This window comes from Dama dama, chromosome 14 (assembly GCF_033118175.1).
Source record: "Dama dama isolate Ldn47 chromosome 14, ASM3311817v1, whole genome shotgun sequence".
Taxonomy (NCBI): domain Eukaryota; kingdom Metazoa; phylum Chordata; class Mammalia; order Artiodactyla; family Cervidae; genus Dama; species Dama dama.
The window spans coordinates 26,508,967-26,535,062 of record NC_083694.1 but is presented as its reverse complement, the minus strand read 5'-3'; the positions used below and the strand labels follow the sequence as shown (position 1 = coordinate 26,535,062).

General features: G+C 47.9%; 1 protein-coding gene across 4 annotated transcripts in view; it reads right to left on the bottom strand.

The window, feature by feature from the left end:
- The window catches only part of EPHX1 (epoxide hydrolase 1), a 37,067-nt gene extending 15,780 nt beyond the window's left edge, over positions 1–21,287 (bottom strand). Inside the window, exons 1-3 of one of the 4 annotated variants that reach the window (XM_061160155.1) lie at positions 4,425–4,552; positions 3,321–3,464; positions 1,288–1,475 (exon numbers count right to left, since the gene is read on the bottom strand). In XM_061160155.1, the coding sequence (XP_061016138.1) occupies positions 1,288–1,470 (183 nt within the window). In that variant the 5' untranslated portion in view covers positions 1,471–1,475; positions 3,321–3,464; positions 4,425–4,552. Of the gene's footprint in view, positions 1–1,287; positions 1,476–3,320; positions 3,465–4,227; positions 4,366–4,424; positions 4,579–21,162 lie in introns of those variants that run through there. The other 3 variants (XM_061160153.1, XM_061160154.1, XM_061160156.1) reach the window with 3 other exon arrangements.
- Positions 21,288–26,096: the final 4,809 nt, after the last annotated feature.

The window sequence follows — 26,096 nt, the reverse complement described above, 5'->3', positions numbered from 1 at the left end:
CTTCCCATCCCAGGGATTGAACCCAGGTCTCCCACATTGCAGGCAGGTTCCAATCTGAAAAAGAATGGATATATGTAATATTTATAACTGATTCACTTTGCTGTACATCTGAAACTAATACAGCATTGTAAATCAACTATACTCCAATGTAAAATAAAAATTAAATTTTAAAAAGAAGGTAGCAGAATAGGTTTGCTGACTCTGATACACAGTGTTAAGTGATACACTATATGTGAGTATGTGTGTGTTAGTCACTTAGTTATTTATGTCTGACTCTTTGTGACCCGATGGACTGTAGCCCGCCAGGCTCCTCTGTCCATGGGACTCTCCAGGCAAGAACACTGCAGTGGGTTGCCATTTCCTTCTCCAGGGGATCTTCCCAGGGATCAAACCCAGGTCTCCTGCATTGCAAGGGGGATTCTTCACTGTCTGCTCCTCTTCTCAACTGCTGGATGAGAAGCTTTTTGAGGGAAGGCTCTCTCTCTTCTTCCAAGTACTTGGCACTAGGTCTGCACACAGTAGGTGCTCCCATACCCACAGAATGAAAGAAACAATGGGGAGGGATGTCCCAGGTTCACCCACCCTTCCGGTCCTGTTCAAGCCTTGCTTAGCCCACTCCAGGGTCACACCTATTCCCGTGATTCCAGCCGTGTGCACAGGATGGGGCCCAGGCTTTGGCATTAGACAGATCTGAGTCTAAATCCTCCAGCTTATTATCTCAGTCACTTGTGCATCAACTGCTTTGCCTCTCTAAGCTTCAGTTTCTACATGACCGCAGTCACTGCACGTGATCACAAGGGGCTAAAGACACAGCAGGTGCCTGGCCACAGCTGGCCCTGAGCCAGGTTCTCTGTGCTGCAGCAGTTTATGTCACCACAGGCTTGTTTTCACTCATGATCTCCACCCAGGTTCCAAGAAGGGCCTCACTTCTGCCTTCAAGCTCATTCCCAGGGTTTCAGGTGGGGCACAGAGGAGGCAGAAACAGCTGCTCTCTGTGACCCTTAATGCAGGTAGCTGGATTCAGCTGGCATTCCTTTCCTCGTGCGGGCACTGCTGGGCCTTAAGAACCTGGAACGTGGAGACAGAGGAGGGGGAAGGAGCAGAAGGGATGGGTGGGCAGAGTAGGTGAGTCCAGTGGGAGAAAAGCAGGCAGAAAACAGCCCTAGAGGGACCACTTCGGAAGACCCTCCTTGGTGCCAGGGCTAGCCTGAGGCCCAACCCCAGATGGGGCCTCCCCGCCCTCACCACCCTCCCCTCTGCTCAGCTACCGGGAAAGAGGTGCCTTACGTTGATCTCCTCATCTGATGTTTCCACCTTGAATGGGCGGATGCTCTTATCCTCCTCAGCTGTGGGCCTCACCCCAGGCCCCCACCATCCATCTTCAAGGGGCAAAGTCTCCTCCTTGCCCTTGGAGACAAACCAGTAGATGACAAAGCCCAGCACTGAGGCGAGGAGTATTTCCAGCCACATGACTCCTGCAAAAGCAACAGCCCATCAACAACAGAGTCCGCCAGATAGCCCTTGACCTCTGGCTGGAACCGCCAGAATCCTGACTTCTTTCCCACCCAACCCTCGATTTTGTGTACTTTTGACATGAAAAAAATAACATCAGCATTTGTTGTTGTTTAGTTGCTAAGTCCTGTCCAATTCCTGCCACCCCATGGACTGCAGCCCGCCAGGCCCCTCTGTCCATGGGATTTTCCAGACAAGAATACTGGAGAGGGGTTGCCTTTTCCTTCTCCAGGGGACCTTCCGACTCAGGGATCAACTTAGATCTCCTGCACTGGCAGGCGGATTCTTTACTGGTGAGCCACCAGGGAAGCCCAACATAAGCATAGTATGGAAAAACTGGAAAACAATAGAGAAAGCCACAAAAATCACCATAATCCTACCAAGCTATGGAATTCATTAATCATATTTAGAAAAAATGAAGCTGGGTTGGCGTCTGCATAGCCTTGGGTGGTTGGCTCTGCATGTCTGAGGCCTCGTGGTTCTCTGAGGGGTCTCTTCCTCCAGACACTTCTGAGAAGCTTCTCTCCACTGTTGTGACGTCCCCTCCCTCACAGGACGAGCAGGGACATCTCTGAGCAATGGGCTCAGGAGAGGAGATGGAGTCACGCTTGCCCCTTGCTGTCTCTCCCTGAGAGGGGCCTCTCCTCAGGGTGTACATACAGGGCAAGGGGGGAGGTCTGAAGAGCTGGGAGGTTAAGTGCATCCAAGGTTGGGGGGAGTGTTCAGTGGCCCAAATGTGGCCATATATCTCAGCTGGTTGTCAACAGTTTTATTGCGATTTAATTCACATACCATGTAATCTAGTGGTTTTCAGTATATTCACAGATACATGCAACCATATTCACAATTCTAGAACATTTTCATCACAACAAAAAGGAACCCTGTACCCTTTAACTATTACTGGCACTTGTCCCCCACACCACCCCGGCCCTAAGCAGCCACTAATCTACCTTCTGTCTACAGACTTGCTTATTACATTTCACATAAATTCAGATGTTTTAATCATTTGTCTGACTCCCCTACTTTTTTCGCAAAAGGGGAAGAAATAAGAGCTTAGTGCCTGCAAACCAATACCAGGAGGACAATGGCTCGGCATTATTATCTAGCTATTCATTTTGCACATTTCCAAGGAAGTAACCCCCCTCCCCTGAAGGTTCACAGTCAGAGAAATGTGCGTGAATATGGGCGCCATCCTCAGGCCAGAGACCTCGGCAGAGCTACCTCCCAGGCCCAGCCCAACTCTCCCCTGGAAACCTGGGGCAGGGGGAGTATGCCGCTAGCAAACCCACCCCAGTGTGCCCTCCATCCACTGCTGGGGGCTTGCCAAGGCCCTGCGGTTTGCTCTGCCAAGAAAACATGCACAAGCTTCTCCCACTTCCCACAAAGAGATGCTCTGTCTCTGCCAGGGAAACCCCTCCCCTTTGAGAAGAGCCAGCTGCTAGTCTTGTGGTATTCGAAGGCAGGGGCTGTGAGGTGCTGGGGAGCGTGTGGGAAAAGACAGAAAGCAGAGAGCAGAGCTGCCCTTGGCAGCAGGAAGAGACAGACATGGTTCACCTGTCGGGTGGGTCACAACATAAGAGTCTGGAGCTGGGAAGACAAGAACTGTGTCTATCCTAGTCCCTGCCCTGACCACAGTGCCCAGCATAATGTCTGGCACAGAAAGGCACTTTGCCAGTATGTGTGCGATCAACATATACAGTGGATGCAAATAAGATGTTCCAGGATGTTGTCAAGGGAGCTGCAGTCATAATGAACAAGAGGGGTTAACTTTACTCTCCCAAGTGAATGATACACATCACCCTCCTTACCTGACTTCAGCACAGAGAGGTCAAGAGCATGGTTATCATTTTCCACCGGGTTATAAATGCCCTACTTTCCCTTTTCTGTGTTGAATTATCCCAGGGCTTTCACTTGTCCATGTGAACTCTGAGTTCTCATCCTCTGAGCAGCTCCTTGGGAAGCAGCCAGGGAAACAGAGTTATGAAATACTGCACCCAGATCCATGCTAGGGGCCTGCAGTTGCCACCTTCACCCTCTACCGCCTTTTAACAATTGCTGGGTGCTACCAACCTAGCAGATCTGATATGTGTGCAGACAGTTATCTCCCCTGGACTTCGACAACAAATAGAACCATGAGCTAGAGTGTTGAAATGATCAATATTCAAGCACTGTATCTAAACTCTGGGGACCTGGACAAGGGGCACCATGATGGGCCATGCTGGCATAGCCCAGGGCAAAGTGACAGATTCAAGGAGAAAGTTTAAAGCCCTTTCTCTTGCACCTTAATTAAGATAATAAGAATATTAGTTCTTGGTTCAAAGACGGTGCTTTAGTGCTATTGATCTCAGATTACAAAGCAAGCTTTACTGCAGTGTGTTAATTTGCCACCTATTAACTACCCTTTTCACTTTCAGGCATTGGAGAAGAAATGGCAACCCACTCCAGTGGTCTTGCCTGGAGAATCCCAGGGACAGGGGAGCCTGGTGGGCTGACGTCTATGGGGTCACACAGAGTCGTACACGACTGAAGTGACTTAGCAGCAGCAGCAGCAGCAACTACCCTTTATTTATTAGCAGGTATTAAATGCACATGAAGCAAGGCGCTCAAGGTTAGCCCGGTGTAACAGGCATTGACTGTCTGCTGGTGGGTTTTCAAGGGATGTGATAAACCATGGCCCATGCAAATCCACCCACAAAGGAGCCAAATTTCACTGACCTTTCTTTATCACTTAAGGTAAGAACCAGGGCAGGCAAGGGACTTGCCCCAAATCACATCGCACTTTCGAGGATTAGAATCTGTCATCAAAGCATTCATTCCCGGTCTGTCGCTGGGTATGTTGCTCCTGCCTCCCCGACCTACCCACCCCATCTTATTTCCTCTCAGCATCTCTTTCCAGCCTCAAGCCTGCATACCTGCCCGTTGGGTCCCAGTCAGAGCACAGGCGAGCCACGACTGCACGGGAGGCCTCTCTCAGGTCAGAATATTTTTCCCCCCAAATTAGATAATAATAAACAAGCTCTTCCCCTTCCTCCTGTACTGCAGCTGCGGGTCCATAAGGAAAGAGGTGGTTGGTCCGCGAACTCCGAGAAGAGGCGGGACCTCTGAGTCCGACCAATCAGAGCTCAGCCCCTCCATCCTTAGGCTTAACTCCGCCCCCACGCTCTCGGGCCAGTCAGTGAAAGCCTAGACAGACGCTCGCCGCCGGGGGCGTGGAGGGTCTCGGAGTCCCGCGGAGGCTTTCAGACCTCCGGATCTCCCTGCTTAGGGCTGCTGCTTTATTTAGAGTATGAGGAAAGTGGAAGTCTGAGGCTCAGGAGAGACGGCGCCACTCTGCCTGCCCAATTCCTTGCACAAAGTAGGCGATGGCGTGGAGCCAGCTGATGGCTCTTCTCCCAAGAGCGGACTCTTTGGGGTTGGGCCGGTTGAAGCAACATCGCCCACAAGGGGGAAGAGCACTGTTCACCGGGAAATCCAAGGCCAACTGCACTCTGGCTGTCGCAGCCTAGGTTGGGGGACGGGGTGGCTCCAGGCAGGTGACATAGCTCCCTACTCCAACCCCCTATCCCCACCTCCAGGGGAAGAGAGGGGCTGCATCAGCCCAACTTCTCTGGGCCGGCCAGTCGCTAGTTTGGAGCCATTGAACAGCCGAGCTGAAGAGGAACTCAGCAACCTGAGTCCAGCCCCTTTACTTCATAGCTGGGGAAACTGAGTCCAGAAGTGGCCATAACTCACCCAAAGCCATGTGGCCAGGGAGCAGCACATCCGGGAAAAAAAAAAAGGAGGAAAGAACCACTGCACTCCTGCGCTCTATTGTAACTGGTGCAGGGCAAGGTTTCTCCACCTTGGCACAATTGACATTTTGGATCAGATAATTCTTAGTGAAGAGTGAAAGTGAAGTCGCTCAGTCGTGTCCAACTCTTTGCGACTCCATGAACTGTCAGCTACCAGGCTCCTCTGTCTGTGGAGTTTTTCAGGCAAGAGTACTGGAGTGGGTTGCCATTTCCTTCTCCAGGAGACCCAGGGATAGAACCCGGGTCTCCCGCATTGCAGGCAGACGCTTTACCATCTGAGCCACAGCCTGTGCAATGTAACAGCATCCCTGGCCTCTAGCCAGTAATACCACCTCCTTCCCAATGTGGGATGACATTACATGTCTCCAGATATTGCCAAGTGTTCCCTGGGGGAGAAATTGCCCTCAATAGAGTGGAGAACCCACGCTGCAGGTCAGTGATTCAACTTCATCATGTGTTGGATCATCTGAGGAGCTTGTTGAACAATTCAAGGGATCTGGGGTATGGCCAGAGAATCTACATTTCTAACTAATTCCCAAGCAGTGCTACTGCCTATGGTCCATGGACCACACTTTGAGAACCCCTGGATTCTAGACTGGATTATAAACTCAAAGAAGGCTGGCCATCTGTCTTGCTCCCCAAGGTAGCCCAGTGAACACTGAACCCAGTTCTGGCAGATACAGGAATCTCACCAACAGTTACTGAATAAACACTTGGGTCTGACCAAGGTAGGAGGGACTGTGACCCTTCTACAGAATCAAGAAGCAAAGAGAAAATATCGTCTTGAAGGTAACAGGTGAGCATCGCAGAGCCTCTCTCTGTGCACAGACTGGTAAACTGGTCCCATGCAGAAAGCTGGATCCAAGTACCCTCCTGTTATGGAGGAAGGGTGGAACCATGACTCCACATCCACAGAGTCCAAGATCCCAGAAGAACTAAATGTGAACTAAATGTGACAGCTCCAGAGGACCCTGCCACCCCCCAGCCAGGCCCGTGAAAGTCTCAGCAGCCCAACTCTCATGTTTTACCAACTTTATTTTCCTGGTGGGGAGAAATTCCATAACCTCTCCTTCTTACAGTCTGCAACTATGGGGGCAGTGGGACCTCGGAAAGCTTGGAAAGAAGCTGGGGCAATGCTGGCATACTGTCCAAGTCACCTTCCTTGCAGGAGTCTTTCCTGTCTTCCCCCAGCCTCCAGCTTCTGTTTCTTCTGTCCCCTCCAAGTCAGTGCAAACACATGCTTGAAGCTGGGGGGTTTGGGGTTTCAGGCCCACTTCTGGCTGGTGGGCCTCAGTCCGACAACTGGACACAGATAAGACATTGACCTTGAAGGTGGAACGGTAGGTGGAGGGTCCCATCAAAACTGGAATTGAGGTAACAGTCCTAGAGAGAAACTAGGATGAATTAAAATGGAACAGGAGGGACTTCTCTGGTGGTCCAGTGGTTAAGAATCCATCTTGCAATGCAGGGAACAAAGGTTCAATCCTTGGTTGTGGAACTAAGATCCTACATGCCTCGGAGCAACTAAGCCACAGTTACTGAGCCTATGTGTTCTGGAGCTCACACCCCACAACTAGAGAAGTGGTGCACAGCAACAAAAGATCCTGAGTGCTACAACTAAGACCTGATGCAGCCAGATAAATAAATATTAAAAAATAATAAAAATTGTTAATCACTATAAAAACATGTAACAAGAGACTCATACAGTCACTCTGGAAGCCTGTTTAGCAGATCGACTAAAACTGGGCGGATACCAACTCTATGACTCAGCAATTCACTCCTAAGTATAGATCCAACCAAAATGTGTCCACGTGTTCATGTGTTTACCAAAAATCACAACCTAGAATGTTCATAGCCACATGATCCAGGTCTGACCTGTAGAAGCCAAAACTGGAAATAATCCAAATGTCCTCCCACTGCAGTTAATGGTCTATTGATACAATGGAACACCCTACAAGGAGAACAAATAATCTATAATTACACACAGTGGCATGGATCTGTCCCACAAACAGCACTGGGCCAAAGATGCCAGACACAAAAGAGAACTCACCATATGACTCTGTTTGTATAGAGGACAAAAACAAGCAAAACTGATCTATAATAAGAGACTTCAGCATGGTGCTTTTCTTTGGACTCAAGCACTATATTGTAAACTCTCCACTGAGTGCAGTGTATAGACAGGTCTAGAAAAGAAAGGCTTGAAGAGCAAGACTTGGGCAACTGCACTGATGCAGTTCAGCAGGGTGATCCTGCCGTTGTGTCCAACTCTTGCGACCTAATGGACTGTAGCCTTCCAGGCTCCTCTGTCCAAAGGACTGCCCAGGCAAGAATACTGGTAGGGTTGCTATTTCCTTCTCCAGGGAATCTTCCCAATCTAGGGTGACTGACGACTCACCCCCAGGATGCCCTCTAATGAGTCTGGGGTGGCCATGGTCAGAGGCCTCCCCATAGCCTATATGCCACCCCTCAACTGTGGCACCCCAACCCAAGCTTTCTTTACTCAGTAAGACTTACTGACTCAGAAATCAGCCACTGGTAGCTTGATTCCTGGAAGAAGGTGGGACATTAGAGGGCAGACCTAGTCACTGGGTCCCTGGAAACGAAGTGTCGCTCAGTCCCACCCTAACATAAGGAAAATGCAAACAACTTGCGAGTTTGGGGAGGCCCAGTGGCCCACTTTGGTGCTCCTATTTGAGGAGCCAGCCTGGCTTTCTTGCAGAACCTTCATTCCACGGGAACCCCCTTGCCTCCAACAGCAACTCAGACTACCTTTAAGAACTGGAACATTTGGGAGTTTACAATAAGGGATCTTCTAGCGTGCTTCCTTGTCTGAGTAATTCAAAGTCCAGCTCTGCCATCTACCAGCTGAAGGGCTTTGGCCAACTTCCCAAACCACCCTGAGCATCTGTGATGGTGGTGGTTTAGTTGCTAAGTCGTGTCCAACTCTTGCGACCTCATGGACTGTAGCCCGCCAGGCTCCTCTGTCCAAAGGATTTCCCAGGCAAGAATACTGGTGGGGTTGCTATTTCCTTCTCCAAGGAATCTTCCCAATCCAGGGATCGAACCCAGGTCTCCTGCATATTGCAGGTGGTCTCCTGCATTACAGGTGGATTCTTTACCAACTGATTCACCATCTGTGGTCTCATCTGTAAAATGGGGATAGTGTCAACTTCACAGGCTCAAAGCAGGTACTCCACAAATGTGTGCTTTTATCACTACGTGGAATTTTCATGCCTCAAAAGACCCCAGAGGACCCCTGTCCCTACCCCTATTAGACGACAGGCCTAGGACCCTGCCAAAGACTTGCATAAGCAGACTGGGAGTAGGAGAGTGCATGGCGTGGTCATCTACTGGCCTCCTCTCACCGAAGACAAACTTGAAGGTTAAGGAAAGTGCAAGGTTATATACCGCTTGGCTACTAGTGTTTTGCAATAGATGTCTCTGGAGGGTAGTCCCCATTCTTTTCTGTTCTGAGAAGTTACATTAGGGTGTAGAATTCTGTTTACTAAGGCTTCCTGTTTCCAAGGAAAGCTATATTTATCTCATCTGTGTGGTCAGCTCCTGCTGGTGTAGAAAATAGTCTATCCACATAAAAACATCAATATTTAGGAAATACTATGAAAAAGTCAGAAGTAATACAACACGAAATGAGAGTCTCTGCTTTATTAGGCTAGCATCTGAAATTGGAGGTTAATTCATCTACTCCAAAGCTTCCAAAAATATATTTAATCTAATTAGGTTGTTGTTTTGTTTTGCTTGTAATGCACTTTTCCAGAATACTGGCAAAATATTTTGCTTAAAGAATTGGGGAAGTGAGGAGCCTTTCAGAATGAAAACATTTTTTTTTTTTTTTCCTGGAGTCACAGTACCCTTCCTTAAAAATTGATTAGTTGGTCTCAAAAGGAAAATGGAGTTTTTGTTTCAAAGCAGCCAGATATTTTTAAAGACACAATAACTGGAAGATGGTGGTCATTTAGTTCTAAGATGTTGAACTTGGAGGGAAATCTAAACAATTGACTACCCTGATAAGAAACGGGATTGTATGCAACTTAAGTCCCCAAATTCTGTATCAAAGGTTTGAGCATGAGCTTATGAAACTTGGGAAAAAATCAGGAATTAGTTCAAGTTGAAACAGTTAATTGCACAATATCGTGATCTTTACCCCTAAAATATACAAACAGAGCAATTTATTATTTCATTTTTCTTTTGTTCTTCTGGGTTTGACTTGCAAAGGACAATTTTAAATATAGGAGGTCAAGTAAAAGCAGTGCTTAGTTCTCTTTAGCATTGTTAAAAGTAAACTCAGGCTAAGAATTTCACTTAATGTAAAGTATTTCTGTTATGCTTGGGGCAGAAACACCAGTTTTAAAACAAACAGTTCACTATGAGATTGATGCTAAAAGTTCAAAAGAAAACTCTGTTTGCAATTGGAATGTATAAAGTATCAAGAAGTCATTTTGCTCTTTTAAAGAAAATGAGAGAGCTGGATTGGTGCCTTGGAAAAGCAAGTATGGATCAAAGGGTGGTTTGGCAAACACTGCCTGTGATGATGAGCTGGCTTCTTTGCAGGCATAAGGAACAAGACACAGTCTTGTGCCTGCTGAAGTTCATACTCTAGAAGGACAAACAAATGAACAAATAACATCCCTCAAATGATAAATACAATAATATCTACACAGATGGAAGAGAAGTGTACAAAGGTAAGAGTGGTAAGCCTGCCACAAATGTTTCATGGAGTATGGAGGTCATTGAATAGGGTTTTTAGGGATGTATAGGAGTTTACCAGACAGAAAATAATGGTGGAATGGAGATACATCAAGGGAGAAAAGAGAGCATGTGCAAGGACTTCCCTGGTAGTCCAGTGACTAAGACTCTGCATTCCTAATGCAGGGGGCCCAGGTGCATTCCCTGGTCAGGGGACTAAATCCCACATACTGCAACTCAATCCTGCATGCCGCAACTAAGACCCAGTGAGGATAAATAAACAAATTCACTGGGCATTTAAAAATCCACAAGTGAAAAAAGAGAGAGAGCATGTGCAAAGACATGAAAGTAAGAAAGTGCATGGAATATAAGCAAAGATTCACAATAATCTACATCCATGTTCAGTGTAAGAGTTGATTACAAGCTTTGGAGTGCAGTCATCTAATTTCTTCCTGTATTAACTGAAAGGAGTCCCTATCTTATCTCTTTTATAAATTGTCACTTCATCATGATGAAGTTGACTCAGGAGTTTTAACTTAGAAATCGTGTTTGCAATTCAGAGGACTCTGCTGTGAATTAGATCCCAAGGGGATCAAGGAAAGGAAATACACTTGGGAGGTAAGTCTTTCATGGTTGCGTGAGAAAAAGGTGGCCAAGGCAGGAGATTACTCAAACCCAACATTCCACCCCAGTTGCCCTTAGTGATTTGGCTGCTGCAGCAGACATGCTCCCAGATTGAGATATTGTGGCAGACTGCCAGCTATGTTTTCCTCTTCCTTCTCAGCGTTGGAAGTTTTATGTTAGTCAGAGAAGCCCAGCTACATTTCTTGGCTCTCGGTATGACAGGGTGATTAGGTGCTGACAAAGAGCTGGAAGTGTGTTTGAGGCAGAGCCATCTGTGATCTAGACAGAACCTTCATGTGAATTAGGAAAAGACATCCATTCCTCAAAATACTGTCAGAAAATGAAGCTAATATACTGCTTTTGTTACAGGACACCTCACTGCCATCTGCTAGAAAGCACTTGGAAATAAAAATACAAATCCATGATGATGATGATATGAATGGTTTCCTTGTCCAGTGAACAACCTGCACAAGGGTACACTGGTCTTGTATGTGTGTGGAAGACTATGTAGAGAGCTCTGACTCAGCTGGAAAGCTGCACATTCTGCCCTTGCCCTTCTTTTTCATGCTTCCTGGGACACAGACATGATGGCTGGACTCCGGTAGCCATTTTGGAACATGAAGTGATCTTGAGGATGGAAATCAGAGAAGATGGGGAAAGATGGAAGGATCTCGCATTCATCATGGAACCACCAGTCCAGCTCTGGACTACTTACTTCCAAACTTCCTTTGTATAACAGAAAAATAAACTTCTATATTGTCTGAGCTGTTGTTATTTTGAGTTTTCTATTACATAAAGCCTAAAGTAATCCTAACTGATTGAGAAAGTCAGGGGGAAAAGAAAATATATCAAGTCCTCCAGGGCACATACTCTTAAGAACAAATGCTCAGTTTTCAAAATTTTCAATGCTATATACAATCTCAATGCTATAGAACATGATAAATAAACACTTTCCTGCTGCCCCAGTCACAGAAAGGTATGTTCTCAAAAGACAGACACAACACAGTAGGTGGCTCCTCAAAGTGGTGTTGTCAAGAATGGGGCCATCATTCTTGAGAACAGAAAAGGATATTGTCCCACTTGACTCCAACTATGCAGACTCTTCTTTAAATAAAAACCTGGGTGAGAAGCAATTTTGTAATACCTGTCAAGATGTAAGATACAAATGACCTTTGACTCAGCAATTCTAGTTCTAGGAATTTCTGCCTCCAAAATACTGAATTTACCTTTAAGTAAAATGCCGTATGCAGAAAAATATTCACTACAGCTTTTTTTTTTTTGGTTAAAGCAGAAGACCAAAACAATATAAATACTCCATCTTCCGGGACTGTGAAATGGTCTGTGACATTCATACAGTGAATATGTGCAGAAGGTAAATCTATATGCTAAAATGAAAAGATCTCCATGATAGGTAAGTGAAAAAAGTAGGGTACAAAAAAGTGTGTACGATTACTGGGTGACATTGGTGTGGACCAAAGGACACACAGAGTCATGTGGAGACCGTCAGAGTTCATGCAGACCCTGGCGACAGTGGCCTCCGGCAAGGAGGAAACAAACTTTCACTGAATAGACTTCTGTATGTCGAAAAAATCTTTTTTACCACATGCCTGAACTATCTGCCCCCAAATAAAATAATGATGCATTTTCTAAAGTATAGAAGACCACAAGAGTGACCCTTCCCTGTGATCCTGCTCCAAGAGTAAGTCAGACGCCTCACAGCACTAGAGCTGCACAAACTCGCTGGTGTGACTTCCCAGTGGCCAAGAAGCCCTTGAGACAAAGGTGAATCTGGAAACCTGGAAACCCACAGGCATCTGAGAGCTGGGGGCCTGGCAAGCATATGAAATGGGGTAAAGAAATCTGCCTGGGCTGTGGGAGACCTGCTGTCCAAACAGGACCCTCCTTTCTGTGCACGCAGTTCCCACTGCCGCCTCTGGACAGAGGACACACACTTGAATCTCCAACCCAGACCTGCTCTGAGCAACAGACTCAGGCACCCACCTGCCAACTTGACAGTTCCTCAATGTCTCAAAGCCTCCTCCAATGCATCTGAGTTGCACTTGTCTCCTGAAACTTTGTCTTCTTCTGTGGTTCCCTCTCCCTGTAGCTAGAAGTACCCACTTCTAACTGCCAAAACCCCAGGCGATGGCCTTGAAACCCCCCATCCTCCATTTCATCCACATCCAATCTATAGGCGACTTCCGGAAGCTCCACCTCCCAATTATACCACAAATCCACCTCCACCACCGCCAGCCCGCCCGTGTGCCCAGGTGGTGCCCCTCTCTCCCTGGACTACAGCTGGGTCCACTCACCCCTGCTCTGCCTCCTCCAGTGTGCCCTGCGGCCAGAGCGATCTTCCGGAAACCCAAATCTGACCCTATCATGCCCCTGTTAAAACTCCTAAATAGCTTCCTGCTACTTTGGGGACAAAACTGGAAAGAAAACTGGAAAAGGTCACTTATCATTCCAATCCCAAATGATGCCAAAGAATGTTCAAACTACTGCACAATTGCACTCATTTCACATGGTGGCAAGGTCATGCTCAAAATCCTCCAAGCTAGGCTTCAGCTGGGCTTCCCTGGTGGCCCAGCTGGTAAAGAATCTGCCTGCAATGCAGGAGACCTGGGTTTGATCCCTGGGTTGGGAAGGGAAAAGGGAAGAAGGAGAAGGGAAAGGCTACCCACTCCAGTATTCTGGCCTGGAGAATCCCATGGACTGTATAGTCCACAGGGTCGCAAAAGAGTTGACAAGACTCTTTCACTTTTGGAAGCGACTTTTCACTGTTGGGCTTCAACAGTACATTAACCAAGACTCTCACTTTTTGGAGTGACTTTTCACTTTTGGGCTTCAACGGTACATTAATCAAGAGCTTCCAGACGTACAAGCTGGGTTTAGAAAAGGAAGAGGAACTAGAGATCAAATTGCCAACATCCAGTGGATCATGGAAAAAGCAAGAGAATTCCAGAAAAATATCTACTTCTGCTTCATTGATTACACTAAAGTTTTGGACTGTATGGATCACATCAAACTGTGGAAAATTCTGAAAGAGATGGGACTACTAGACCACCTTATCTGCCTCCTGAGAAACCTGTATGCAGGTCAAGAAGCAACAGTTAGAACTGGACATGGAACAACGGACTGGTTCCAAACTGGGAAAGGAGTACGTCAAGGCTATGTTGTCACCCTGCTTATTTAACTTCTATGCAGCATACATGGTGAGAAATGCCGGGCTGGATGCAGCACAAGCTGGAATCAAGATTGAGATCTAGAGGGTGAGGATCAGCCTCAGGATCCTGGCGATCATGGTGGGGAGGGGCACAGCCTGAACTGGGAGACTCTCCTTCCTCAAACCAGGCAGGTGGCGAGAACCTCGCAATTAGAAAATGCTCCCTAAACTATAGAAAGCTACCAGCTAACTCCAAGTCAGCGCTCACCATGTACCTGGCCTTCGGCCAGATGCCCCAATGTCCTTCACAAGAAGAGGCCGAGAAGGTGGCCACAGCCCTGAGCCTGTGGAGAAGGCCCAGCTCTGGCCTCCATGTGGGAGTTCCTCCCTCCACCCTGTCGTCCTAAGTCTTCCTGACAGGGATTCAGACATGAGAACCACACGCTCCTTCTGGGAGAAGCCAGCCACTGGCCAACAATGGAGTGGCAGAGGGGTACGCTGTGGGCCCCCAGACTCCGGGCCAGAGAAATGTGGGGCTGGGGGTCTGTGTGCCTCAGCAGGCTCGGCCCCTCCCCACCCCACCCAGCCTTGCTCCTCTGTGGGGGGAGGCACAGCCTGCAGAATGGGGACAACAGACAGCCTCCCCTCCACTTCAGGCTGGCCTGCCAACACAAACCACGAATGTTCTTTTTCAAATGCAGGCCGACAGATGGCCACATCTGGGGCTCCCAGGGCTCCCCAACCACAACACCCGACGTGGCAGAGAGCACTCAGGCCCAGGGTAGGCGGGGGAAAGCCCTGGGTGCAGGTGCCTCCCCGACTCTGCACAGCCCAGCGCGTGACCAGACTCTCCACTCACAGCCCTCTCCCCGAGCCCCAGTGGCCGGCAGGGCCCCAGGTGGACGGGGTCCATGGCTTAGGTCATCCGGGCTGGGCTGATTAGAATCCTCTGCAGTAGGGTGAGGACTGTGTTTATCTCCCTGAAAGACCTGGAGCCAAAACTGGGAGAGCAGCCTGGAGCCGGCATCTGGGAGAAAGGAAAAAGTAGTTTATAGGCAAAAACAAAGGGATATAAAAAAGTATAAACAGTGTGGGGGGGCAGCCTTCTGATGGGGAAGCCCCTGTTCTGGGTCCTGAGAGAAGGAAGACACATCCCTGTCTGCCCTGGAGAGTCACCCTGCCCTCTGTCCCCAGCAATATATGCATACATACACCTGAATAGATAGAAAGGAAGAATACAATTAGTGACCACGGATCCGATGAAAATCACGGAGTAGGGTGCCAGCTCGGCTGGTGGTCAGGTACTAATGGCCTGCTTTGAATCCTGGCTCTACCACTTGCCAGCCATAGGCCAGGTAACCTTAGGCCAGTGACTTCATTCCTCCATGCCTCAGTCTCCCCGTCTGCAAGATGGGCAGAATAAAGTACATCTCCTACTGAGTGAACAAAGTGGTCACACAGGGAATTTTTGACTGTGAAAAAAAAAGGGCATTCACGTTTTGTTTTTCAATCCTGGGAACACTAAGGTAGGGGAGACAGACCTAGGCTGAAGCTGAGGGAACCTTCCCTGAGGAAGTGCTACCTGCACAAAGGTGGGAAGTTAAGGAGGTTTCTCTGTGAGAGGGAAGAGCAGGGGGCTCCAGGGTGGATATGTTGTTTAATCACTCAGTCATGTCCGACTCTTTGCAACCTTGTGGACTATAGACCGCCAGGTTCTTCGGTCCATGGAATTGTCCCAGCAAGAATACCAGAGTGGGCTTCTTTCCATTTCCTTCTCCAGGGGATATTCCTGGACCAGAGATTGAAGCCGCGTCTCCTGCATTGGCAGGAGGATTCAGCCTGGGATAAGGAGGGGGCAGCCTCAGCATCTGACAGGAAAGTCTAGAATGGTGAAGGGGGGCCATGTGGTGGGCTGGCTGGCCCAGAGCACCTCAGGGAGGGCACGGCAACCTCCACAGATTTTAAATACCCCTGGAGCAGGGGTGGCCACAAACTCATTCACTCAACCTTCAGCCCATACTTTTAGTTAAAAACACAAGTGGGGAGCAGGCTCTCTCTCTATCCCACAGGGTGCACACACTCACACTCAGGGAGTTTTATTTGAACCCTTTCCATCTCACGTCTGCCAATTAAAAGAAGACCTGTCAAGTTGTCCGTTGGTTCCAAATCACCAAAGGAAAAACCCAAGTGGAACACAGTTCACTGCCTATGAGGAAAAAGCATTATCTTCCTGGAATTTCAATACGTGGCATTTTCTATTTGAAGAGAGAAAGACTTCTATTCAGGAGATAATAGGTGTGGGCCATATAATACACCTGTTGGATTTCCTTCCCACCATTCACCACACTTTCTCCCCTCCTCCCATCCCCAGGGTGGCTTTCTCAGCAGTGTGCTCCGGGTCTGGGCGCTTCCTCAGTAGTGTGTAACACGATAGCACTGTAGGCTGGGCCACAGCGCGGTCACTTGAGCTGGCTCTCTTATCTAAAACGCACGGAAAGGCGTCCCTGTGCTCACGTACTGCAGCCCTAAGGACTCAGGTCAGAGTTTAGAGGAATATTTTGCGTTGCTGCTGTCTTGGTGGAGTCAGCCCGCTTGTGGAAATGTCTAGGTTGCAAAAAGAAATACAAAAGCTAAAAATACTTCTGGTGTTCAACCAAAGGTTGAGCAGGCAACTCGGAAATTAAGATGTTCCACCTTGACAGTATCACCGTGACCCTGAGACCTGCCTGTGGGAAGGGGGCACATAACCGGGTGAGGGCAGGGGGCCACCTCTCCGCAGCTGGCGACCAGGCTGCTCTCCTGCCTTCTCACAGGGACAGCCTGGTTCACCGGGAGAAAACTGGAAAGCGGGAAAGGCCATCCATTTCCCCCCAAAGAGCTGGTAAGAGAGTCAGACTTCCCTGAGCCCTTGGCACTCATGGGGTTAATCATGGAGTTTGGCGCTGGAACCTGTTTTTCTTACTTTCCAAAATGTCCAAGTCTCTCCAGTTCTGACAAGAGTGATACAACAGGAAAGCCGCACCCAGTATCGCAAAGGTCACTCATTCCGCAGGAAAAGCCAAGCCCCAGGTTGAGCTGCTGGTGGACATTCCGAGGTGGTGGTCCTCGGGGAAGGGTGAGGCGCAGGCCCAGCCAGCGAGGAGCGCAGTAGGGGGTCTCTGAGCCGGAGTCACCTGGCCTCCTGTTCGCTCCTGATCAGCTTCCCATTGCCCTCACGGCTCACACTGCAGACCACAGCCCAGCTAGAGCCAGCCCAATGGGCCCATAGGGGGTAAGAGGGTGCTCAGAACCCTCCCAGAACATCACTATGCGTCTGGGTGCCACCACCTCCCCAGACGAAGCCCAAAGAAGCTCTGGGCTGGGCCATAGGGGTAGGAAGACTCTAAGCACAACATCTCATGTTCTACAATAACCCCGAGAAGTAAGGCATGTTAATAGTTTTGTTTTTCTGTTTTAAAGAGATTTAAAAATGAAGCTTCAACAAGTTAAATAGTTTGTCCAAGTTAACCCAGCTTGTAAGTGCCAAAACTGCATTTTAATGCAGTCTGTTCATGAATCTTCCCAAATGTTAAAGGCAACCAAAACGCCTGCTCCTGACTTAGGACAAGCCCCATGGTCTCCGTTTGTGGGTTAGCTACAGAATCCTCCGGAAAGTCCTTAAACTCCCCAAACAGAAGAGTATTTTTTTTTCCCCACAATGCAATCACTTTCAGTTGGGCGATGGAGAGCCTAGCAGATGTGGCTTTGTAGTAGCTGGACTGTGCCCTCAACTGGGTCCTTGTGACAAGTGTCCACTGCCTGACAGCAAAGCCAAGACACAGACAATGGGGTCCAGTGGACAGGAAGACTCCCCTGAAGGTCCTGGAGCCTGCCTGGAGATAAGCTCTCAGGCTAGACTTTAGAGAGTGAAAATAGCTGCTCTCTGGTGACAAAGGATAAACCACCCTTAGGAATGTAAACAGTTATTTCTTCAGTATCCATGGGGGACTGGTTCCAGGACCTCCAAATACCAAAATCCATGGATGCTCAGGTCCCTTATATACAGTCAGCCCACTGTCTTGGCAGATTCCATATCCATGGCCTCAAAACCCAGGGTTACGGAGGGCTGGCTATATACCCTTGATGCCAAGAGACTGTTTCAGTTTGAACTTGGTTTGTATAATTGCCTGTTCAGTAATACAGTGTGCAAGGGCAGGACTGCACAGCTATCTCCTTGGCAAGGGAGCGTCCAGCACTCCCCACTCAGGGAGGGAGGTGGAGACGACTGGCTCCCTGGCAAAGCTTCGGTTCCCTCTAGAGCGAACTTCTGGGGTGCCTTCTCCCTGCTGCAACTCCCCTACCTGACCACAAGCCCCCGGATCCTCTGCTCCTAGAGTTCAGGTCAAGAGCTACCCATAGGCAGCCCACAGGTAACCCACAGGGCCAGCTGGGCTGGGAAGTGATCCTTCTGCCTTAACCCTTGGCCCTCAACCTCTGCCTGGGGTTTTGTCCCGGGCCCACACCCCCGGCCTGGCCCTTCACTCCATTTGACACTGCCCCCAGTGGATCTGGCATAGGCTGCAGGTCCACCCCAGTCCCTCAAAGCTGACCATTCCCCACTAACCTATTTCCTTTTCTGAAGATCCCTTTGGATTCTTATGCACAGAATCATCACATAATAGAGCTGTAAGAAGCTTTGCAGATTATAAAGTCCAACCTCATTTCATGAATGAGGTCCACAGAGGGGACCTGATTGGCAGAGTAGAGACACCAGCTGGATCTTCTCTTCCACGGCACTGTATTACCTCTCAAAGGAAAAAATCACTCATGACGGGATGTAGGGTTTGATCAGAGGTGGGGTTTGAGCATGGGATCCTAGAGGCTCCTCAAGTCACCACAGGCTTGCTCTGTGCCCACTCCAGCCCAAGTGGGTCTGCACTGGGCTCTTTCTTTGGGAGCAGCGAGCAGCACACACTTAGCCCTGCCTTGTTTTTTTAAACCCACTTGTGTTTCATATCTTTGAACATCTCAGCTCAAGGATGGAGAACTGAAACCTGGGCAGCCCCTCCCTTCTCATATCTGGGCCAGGATAGGATGCTGGGAACAAAGCCAAGGTGCGAGTCCGCAAAGACCAAGTCTGGGCATGTTGGGTTATGTCCATGGGTGGGTCACCGTGCAGTGATAACACAGGGGCTCCCTGTGACCTCCAGCTAATACTGGATTTAGACCTCAGACACAAACAAGGACACCACAGGAGGGGGCTAGGGGAGGCATCCCACTTCCTCCAATGATCCGATGCCCTTTCGCTAAGGGTCCCTCTGCCCAGAGAGCCCCCAGTACGTCACATCCCACAGACCTCCCACTCCTGTAAGTCTGTACCAGCCACGGTGCTTAAGGCATAGCTTGGGAGGCAGGTGGGATCACACAGGGAGCATGTGGGTTGGAGCAGATGGTGTTGAAGTTCATCCTGGCTGCCTTGCTGATCAGTTATTTTCCATGGAAGACTTTCTTTTTCTTGGAACTGGAGGTGGGGGAGCCTCTTGTTCTCAGGCTGGGCCAGTTCAGTTTATCCAGTAGATCACTCACACCAAAGGACGCAGGTGGCAGCTTGGCCCACACTCAGCAGACAGACATAAAGTTCACCCGTGCCAGGCACATGCCGGGCATGGGGCCTTTGCACGTCCTTGACCTGGTCTACCATCACTCCAGAGAGCAGCCTGCCACGCCCTCACTCCACCTCCCCCACCCCACCCCCCACTTCTCCCTTCAGTGCTTTGTTTTTCTCCCCGGCACACATGGCTTTCTAACATACTTTATATTTTACAAATTTATCTTGTGTATTGTCCATCTTTCCCCCAACAAAACTAAAGACTCTATGAAGACATGGTCCCTGCTGAGCCCCCGTGCCCCGGGCAGAGCCTGCACACATGGTCAGTCCTCTGGATTTGCTCCGGAAACATGAGGAAGTCATCACAAAGCCCTTCTAGGTGTGGACATTTGGGAAAGAGAAACTGCTGAGCCTGCTCAGTGCTGTGCTAAGCCACTTCAGTCGTTTCTGACTCTTCGAGATCCTATGGACTGTAGCCCACCAGGCTCCTCTATCCATGAAACTCTCCAAGCAAGAATAGTGGAGTGAGTTGCCATGCCCTTCTCCAGGGGATCTTCCCGACCTACGGATCGAACATACATCTCCTGCGTCCCCTGCACTGCAGGCAGATTCTTTACTCCTGATCCACCAGGGAAGCCCAGAGTTTCTTGCTAAATCAGACCTACTAGGGCTAGTGAAAGACCCCCACAAGGTCCTCAAGCCCCTACTCCCAGAAGGATGCAACCACCACACCAGAAGACAGTGTTACTTTCCAGGCTGGGGCCGCTTCTTTTAAGTGTTAACTTTTAATGCTGAATTCAGAGGCGTCTGCAGAGTGTCACTAAAACAGGCATAAACCCCAATGTTCTCAACAATTTCCCGCAACAGCTCACATCCGATGTACTGGGTGCTGAGGTGTCGAATGCAGAGGTCCCCCCTCACCTTTCACTCCTGTTCTCTGTACAGAGCCCGCCGGGCGGGGACAGGGCTAAGAGAGGGCTGTCTGCCCATCCCCGCGTCAGGGGCCCACGCAGGCTCTGTGGAGCCTGAAGTTTATATAGTAGAGGAGAGTGAACGGGGCGGGAGGCGCGGCTTTAAAGGAAATAAAAATTAGAGTCACAACATCGTCAGAGCCCGCTCCCCGAAGGCTTCAGAAGGGCTGGGCAGGTGAGGGGCCAGAGGCTTAAGTTCCCCAGCATCCCTCCGGGGAGGGAGGCTTGCAGGAGTCTCGGGTCTCTGCTGCCCTTAGACTGGTCACATCCTTGGGCTCCTACTGCGCGGTGAACTCTCTTTCCCGGACCCACGTTTCCTCTCCTGGGCGCTGAGCTGGGCGGGGTTGGCCTTCTCTCCAGAGAGAAGAGCCGGGAGCGGGAGAGAAAAACTGGGACCGCGGTTAGAGATGGTGAGAGGACTTCTCAGCTAAAAGACTTGAGGTCGGTTTTAGGACTCCGGGAACAAAGTGCAGTTTCACTGCATGAGCCCGACGCCCCGTGGAAGCTGTACTCCCCGGGAGAGCCAGGCAAGGGGGGCCCCGCTGCGCTCCCTCGCCCGCCCGAGTCCTTTGGCAGAGTGCGTGCGGGCCTCTTCCCGGAATCCCGAGCGCCTGCGGACCGCACGCGGCGAGGCCTCGGTTGGAACCCAGCTGCGGGCGGCGGGGCAGGGGCGGCGGCGGAGGCCTGTGTGGAAGTCTCCCCGGAGCCCTGGCCATACGGCGCCCCCCGCCAGCGTCCCCCAGCCCTCGGGATCGCGTTGCGCCCCTGCACCCTGGGAGCGCCCGGGCCCCGGGAAACTGCGCTTACGGTCGTCGGCTCCCTGGCTCCTGGGCTTGGCGGTCACTCCGGCTCCGGCTCTCCTGCTCCCGATCCGCGCGTTCCGTGACTACCCTGCGCTGACCCCGCCCGGGCTCGGCCCCCCAGCGGGCGGGCCGGGCCACCGGGGTTCAGTCCCGCTCCGCCCCTGTTACCTGGGCCACCCGGATGACTCTGCACCTTCCTAAGCCGGCCTCTGCTTTGGAAGAGGGCTCTCAAAGTGCGGCCCGCGGTCAGAAACGGTGCCGAAGTTCTCAGAAACTCACTGAATCGATAAACAAACAAATCTCAAGCTTAAGCCTTGTGTAACTTGTTTCATATTTTCACCAGTTCATTGTTATTGTATTTTACACGTGTGTTGTGTCCAGGACAGATTGGGAAATTTTAAAGCAAACAAACCTGTTCCCCCCCCCCCCATTTATTTTTATTAGTTGGAGGCTAATTACTTTACAATATTGTAGTGGTTTTTGTCATACATTGACATGAATCAGCCATGGAGTTACATGTATTCCCCATCCCGATCCCCCCTCCCACTTCCCTCTCTACCCAATCCCTCTGGGTCTTCCCAGTGCACCAGGCCCGAGCACTTGTCTCATGCATCCAACCTGGGCTGGTGATCTACAAACCTGTCTTTCAACACACAGTCTGAGAAACACTAGTCTGAGAGAAATTTGAACCCGTATAAAGAGGTCTTCATGGTGAGGACTGAGATTTACTAAGTGGAGCTCCATGCCTGGAGGGTAGCTTGTTCCTGGCTAATAAAAACATTCAACTCAGTCCCCTCTCCAAACCTTTGCTTATGTAGTATACCTGGAAAGGATGCTCTCCTGCATCCAAATATGAAATCCTACTGTTCTTTAATCCCACACCTTCCTAGTGAAGCCTGATCTCATCCCTGCAGTCTCTGACATCTCTGTACTCCAAAACTTGCAGTCTGTGAGATTCCTCCATCCCTCACGAAATCTTTCAAACAGAAGCCATTACCAAGGGACTCAAATTTGTTACACTTCAAACTCAGTGATGATGAAAACATCCTAAAATTAGATATTGGTGATGACTGCTGCTGCTGCTGCTAAGTTGCTTCAGCCGTGTCCGACTCTGTGCGACCCCATGGACTTCAGCCTACCAGGCTCCTCCGCCCATGGGATTTTCCAAGCAAGAGTTCTGGAGTGTGTTGCCTCACCATAACTCTGTGAATACACTAAAAACTACTGAATTGTACACTTTAAAAGGATGAATTTTATAGTATGTGAATTACATCTCAGTAAAACTGTCATTTTTGTATTAAAAAAACTGCACTGAGGTGGTAACCTCACTGCTCACTCCTGTTTCCTAATATCCTCGTCCTTGGTTAGATCATTCACCCAGTGTTAGAATATGAAATCTAAGCTAGTGCTAGATATTTCAAAGTACAATCTACCTAGACACAGTAAGTAAGGCACTGAGTTCAACTCAGCAGGGCAAAATTTAGACAGATTTCAGATTTCAGCTTTCAGTCAAAAGCTATTGAAAGGTTTATAGACTGAAAGAATGGGTATAATGTGATCTCTAGAATAAATTATGTGCTTTTAAAAAGTCAAAACAAAGGCTGTTCTTCTGCACAAACGTCTGGAGAGTTTCCAGGTACATCGGGGAGAATTAAAAATAATGTGTGTGGGGGGACAGTTTTGGATGAAAACTGTAGATCAATTCCTGAGTCACTGGAAGGAAACAACATCTTTTATGCCAAAAATGCATAATATGAATCTAATCATGAGGAAAAAAACCCAATTAAAGTAATATTCTGCAAAATAACTTGCCTATACTTTTCAAAAATGTCAGGATCATGAAAGGCAAGGAAAGGCAAGTAAAAACATTCATGGCGAAAGGAGACTGAAGAGTCATGAAAACACATATGATACTCTTAGACTAGATTCTGAACTAGAAACCGTTTCTATGAAGAATATAATTGATATGATTGGGGACATTTGAAGAAAGTCTATAAATGATAGCATTATATTAGTGCGAAATATTTTGATTTTCAGAATGAATTTTTTTCTAAGTGACTATCCTTGATCTTAGAAAATACACACTGAAGGATTTGAGGAGTCACATCTGAAATGTTCACTCCATTTCATATACTATACATACATCTCATATGTATATATGTATATATATACATGTATATATAATATATATAAATGGAGAGAGAGAATTACAAAGAAATGCAGTGAAATATTAGCAATTAGTAACTCTGGGTAGAGAGTTTATGGGAGTTCCTTGTACTATTCTTGCAACAACTTTACTATAAATTTTAAATTATTTTGAAATTAAAAGTTTTAAAAATTATGGATCAAATAAACATATATCTTTATCTCAGCTCCTACTGAAAACGCCATGAAAATCACTACCGAGGTGCAGAAAAGCTATAAACTCCAAAAGGACAAGGTGATTGGGAGAAAAGATAACAGCAGAGGAGGGATGTCACTAATTTTTTAAGATGAAAATCAGTCAACTAATATAGCAGAACAGATAAAGCTAAAAACCTTTCTACAACCAGAAGCAGGCAGATTCTTGCCCTAGATTTGTAGAGATCATTAAACTATAGCCCTCGGGCCAAATTGGGCCCACAACTTATTTTTGTAAATAAAGTTTTTCTGGAGCACAGTCACACTCATTTGTTTACATACCATCTGTGGCTGCTTTCATATTACAGTGGCAGAGGTGAGTAGTTACCTGTAAAGCCTAAAATATTTAGTATCTGGCCCTTATACAGAAAAGGTTGCCAGTCCCTGCCTTAGAGCCCTGCAAAATCTTAGGAGATAGAGGTATGGGGAGTCTCTGAAGGTAGGAATTTGGGTGGATGTGGGAAATGGTAGATCTTGAGTGTCCCTGCATGTGCAAGCTGAGTCTGCCAAGAATGTAAGGAAAAGACTCAATAATGGGGAGTTATTGTGTAAAGGGTATAGAAGTTCAGTCTTGCAAGATGGAAAGAGTTCTGGAAATGGGTAGTGGTAATGACTGCATGACAATATAAATGAATGTACTTAATACTACTCAAACTGTACACTTAAAATGGTTCAGATGGCAAATTTTGTGTTATGTGTATTTTACCTCCCAACCTGCCCCCCACCACACACACACACACATACAGATTGGAAGGAAAACAAAACAAAACCTTAGGAGAACTAATTTAAACTTTGTATAAGGAGAATTTGTACCTTCTGTTGCCTGTTCTCACTCCAAGCCAATGACCAGCCGTCCCTCACTGGCCGACCAGGGATTTATTTTCTGGAAACTGAACTGAGACTCTTTCCACCTCAGGGGCACTAACTGGGCCCAGGTACAACAGGGATGAGGCACCTGCCTGAAAACAGTAGAACCGAGTGAAAGTCTTCACTTTAACCTGGGAGTCCCTTCTCAGCGCCTTCCCACTTGAGTTCACACAACACCATTCCCAGGTACTAATCCCCAGGCAGGAAGAAGAGGATCTGCTGCTTAACTAAATGAGCCATCCGGCAGAAGAGCTGCAGATAGTGACGCCTGGGGGCCTCGTAACAAAACAGCTGGCTCACCGTCTAACCACCATCCACTGGGGTCAGTTAGGGTACTGCCCACCACGTGCACAGACTTCCAACTGGTGCTTTAATGCCTCACTTCTAAATAGTAAAAGATCACCAGAACCTGGGGAAAGCCTCCCACTTAAAAGGCAGAGCCACAGTTGAGAGAGAACGTACTCACAGGCGACAGAGGAAACTATAGTATTCTCATAAGAAATGGTTTGTATCTATGAAGAAGGGACAAGATACGATTAAAAATGAAGCAATTCAGAGAATTAGAAACCACTTTTTAAAATTAAAAATTTAAGCGAAATGTCCAAAGATAGAATTGAGGAGTTCTCCCAGAAAAATGGAACACAAATCAAAGAGATAGACAGTGGAAGGAAAAAGAAAGAAAGAAAATCCAGTCAATCCAGGAAGGCGCCAGACATATAAGCTCCTCCATAGAAGAGAAAAGAGAATATAGAGAGAAGGACATTATTAAAGAAGTAATCCAAGAATTTTCCCCAAACACAGCATAGGAATTTTCAGATTAAAAAGACACCATGGGGAAAAAAAAAAACAAACAGAAGAACAACAGTGCAGGTCATGTCATTGTGATATTTTAGAGTACTAAAGAAAAAGGTCTAAAAGCTTCTAGAGCAAGCGGGGGGAAAGCCCCAAAACCAAAAATAGTCAACACAAAGACTTAATAATCAGAATATCCTCAGACTGCTTAGCAGTAACACTGGAGACCATAAAATAGTGAAGCAAGGCCTTCAAAAGTTGTCAGGAAACTATTTTCAACGAAGAATTATATAATAAAGTGTAAGGGCAAATTAATAAAGGACATCCTCACACATGTAAGGACTAAAAACCTTTTTACTTCTCATGTACCCATTTCTAGACATATTACTAGAGGATGTACTCCAGCAAAACAAGGGGGTAAAAATGAAAGGAGAAGACATGGTATTTGGGAAACAGGGAGTCTAACAGAGGAACAGCAATAGAAGTCCTAGGTTGACAGCTGAGCAGCAGGCTTAGAAAGCAAAAGGTCCAGATGGAAAGAGGAAGACAAATGGCTGGGAGGCAGGCTGGCTCTTTCTCTGGAGAGAGAGAAAGTGAAATTACACATTAACTGAACTAACTTTTTGGAAAATAACATGAACAGATATTTGTCAAATCTGATGGCATATCTGGGGGGGAACAAACTAAGGAAAGGAAGATAGAAAAATAAAGTGAAGGAAGAAAATGATTAACAACAGAAAAACAGAAAGTTGTTCAAGAAAGGAAATGTAATCATGGTATACTGCTTGGCTGTGTAGTGAGCAATATTTACCTCATCATTATGTAAGTACTATTGATTTAACACAAAATTATTATTGTTCCTATCTTGAGAGGATCAGT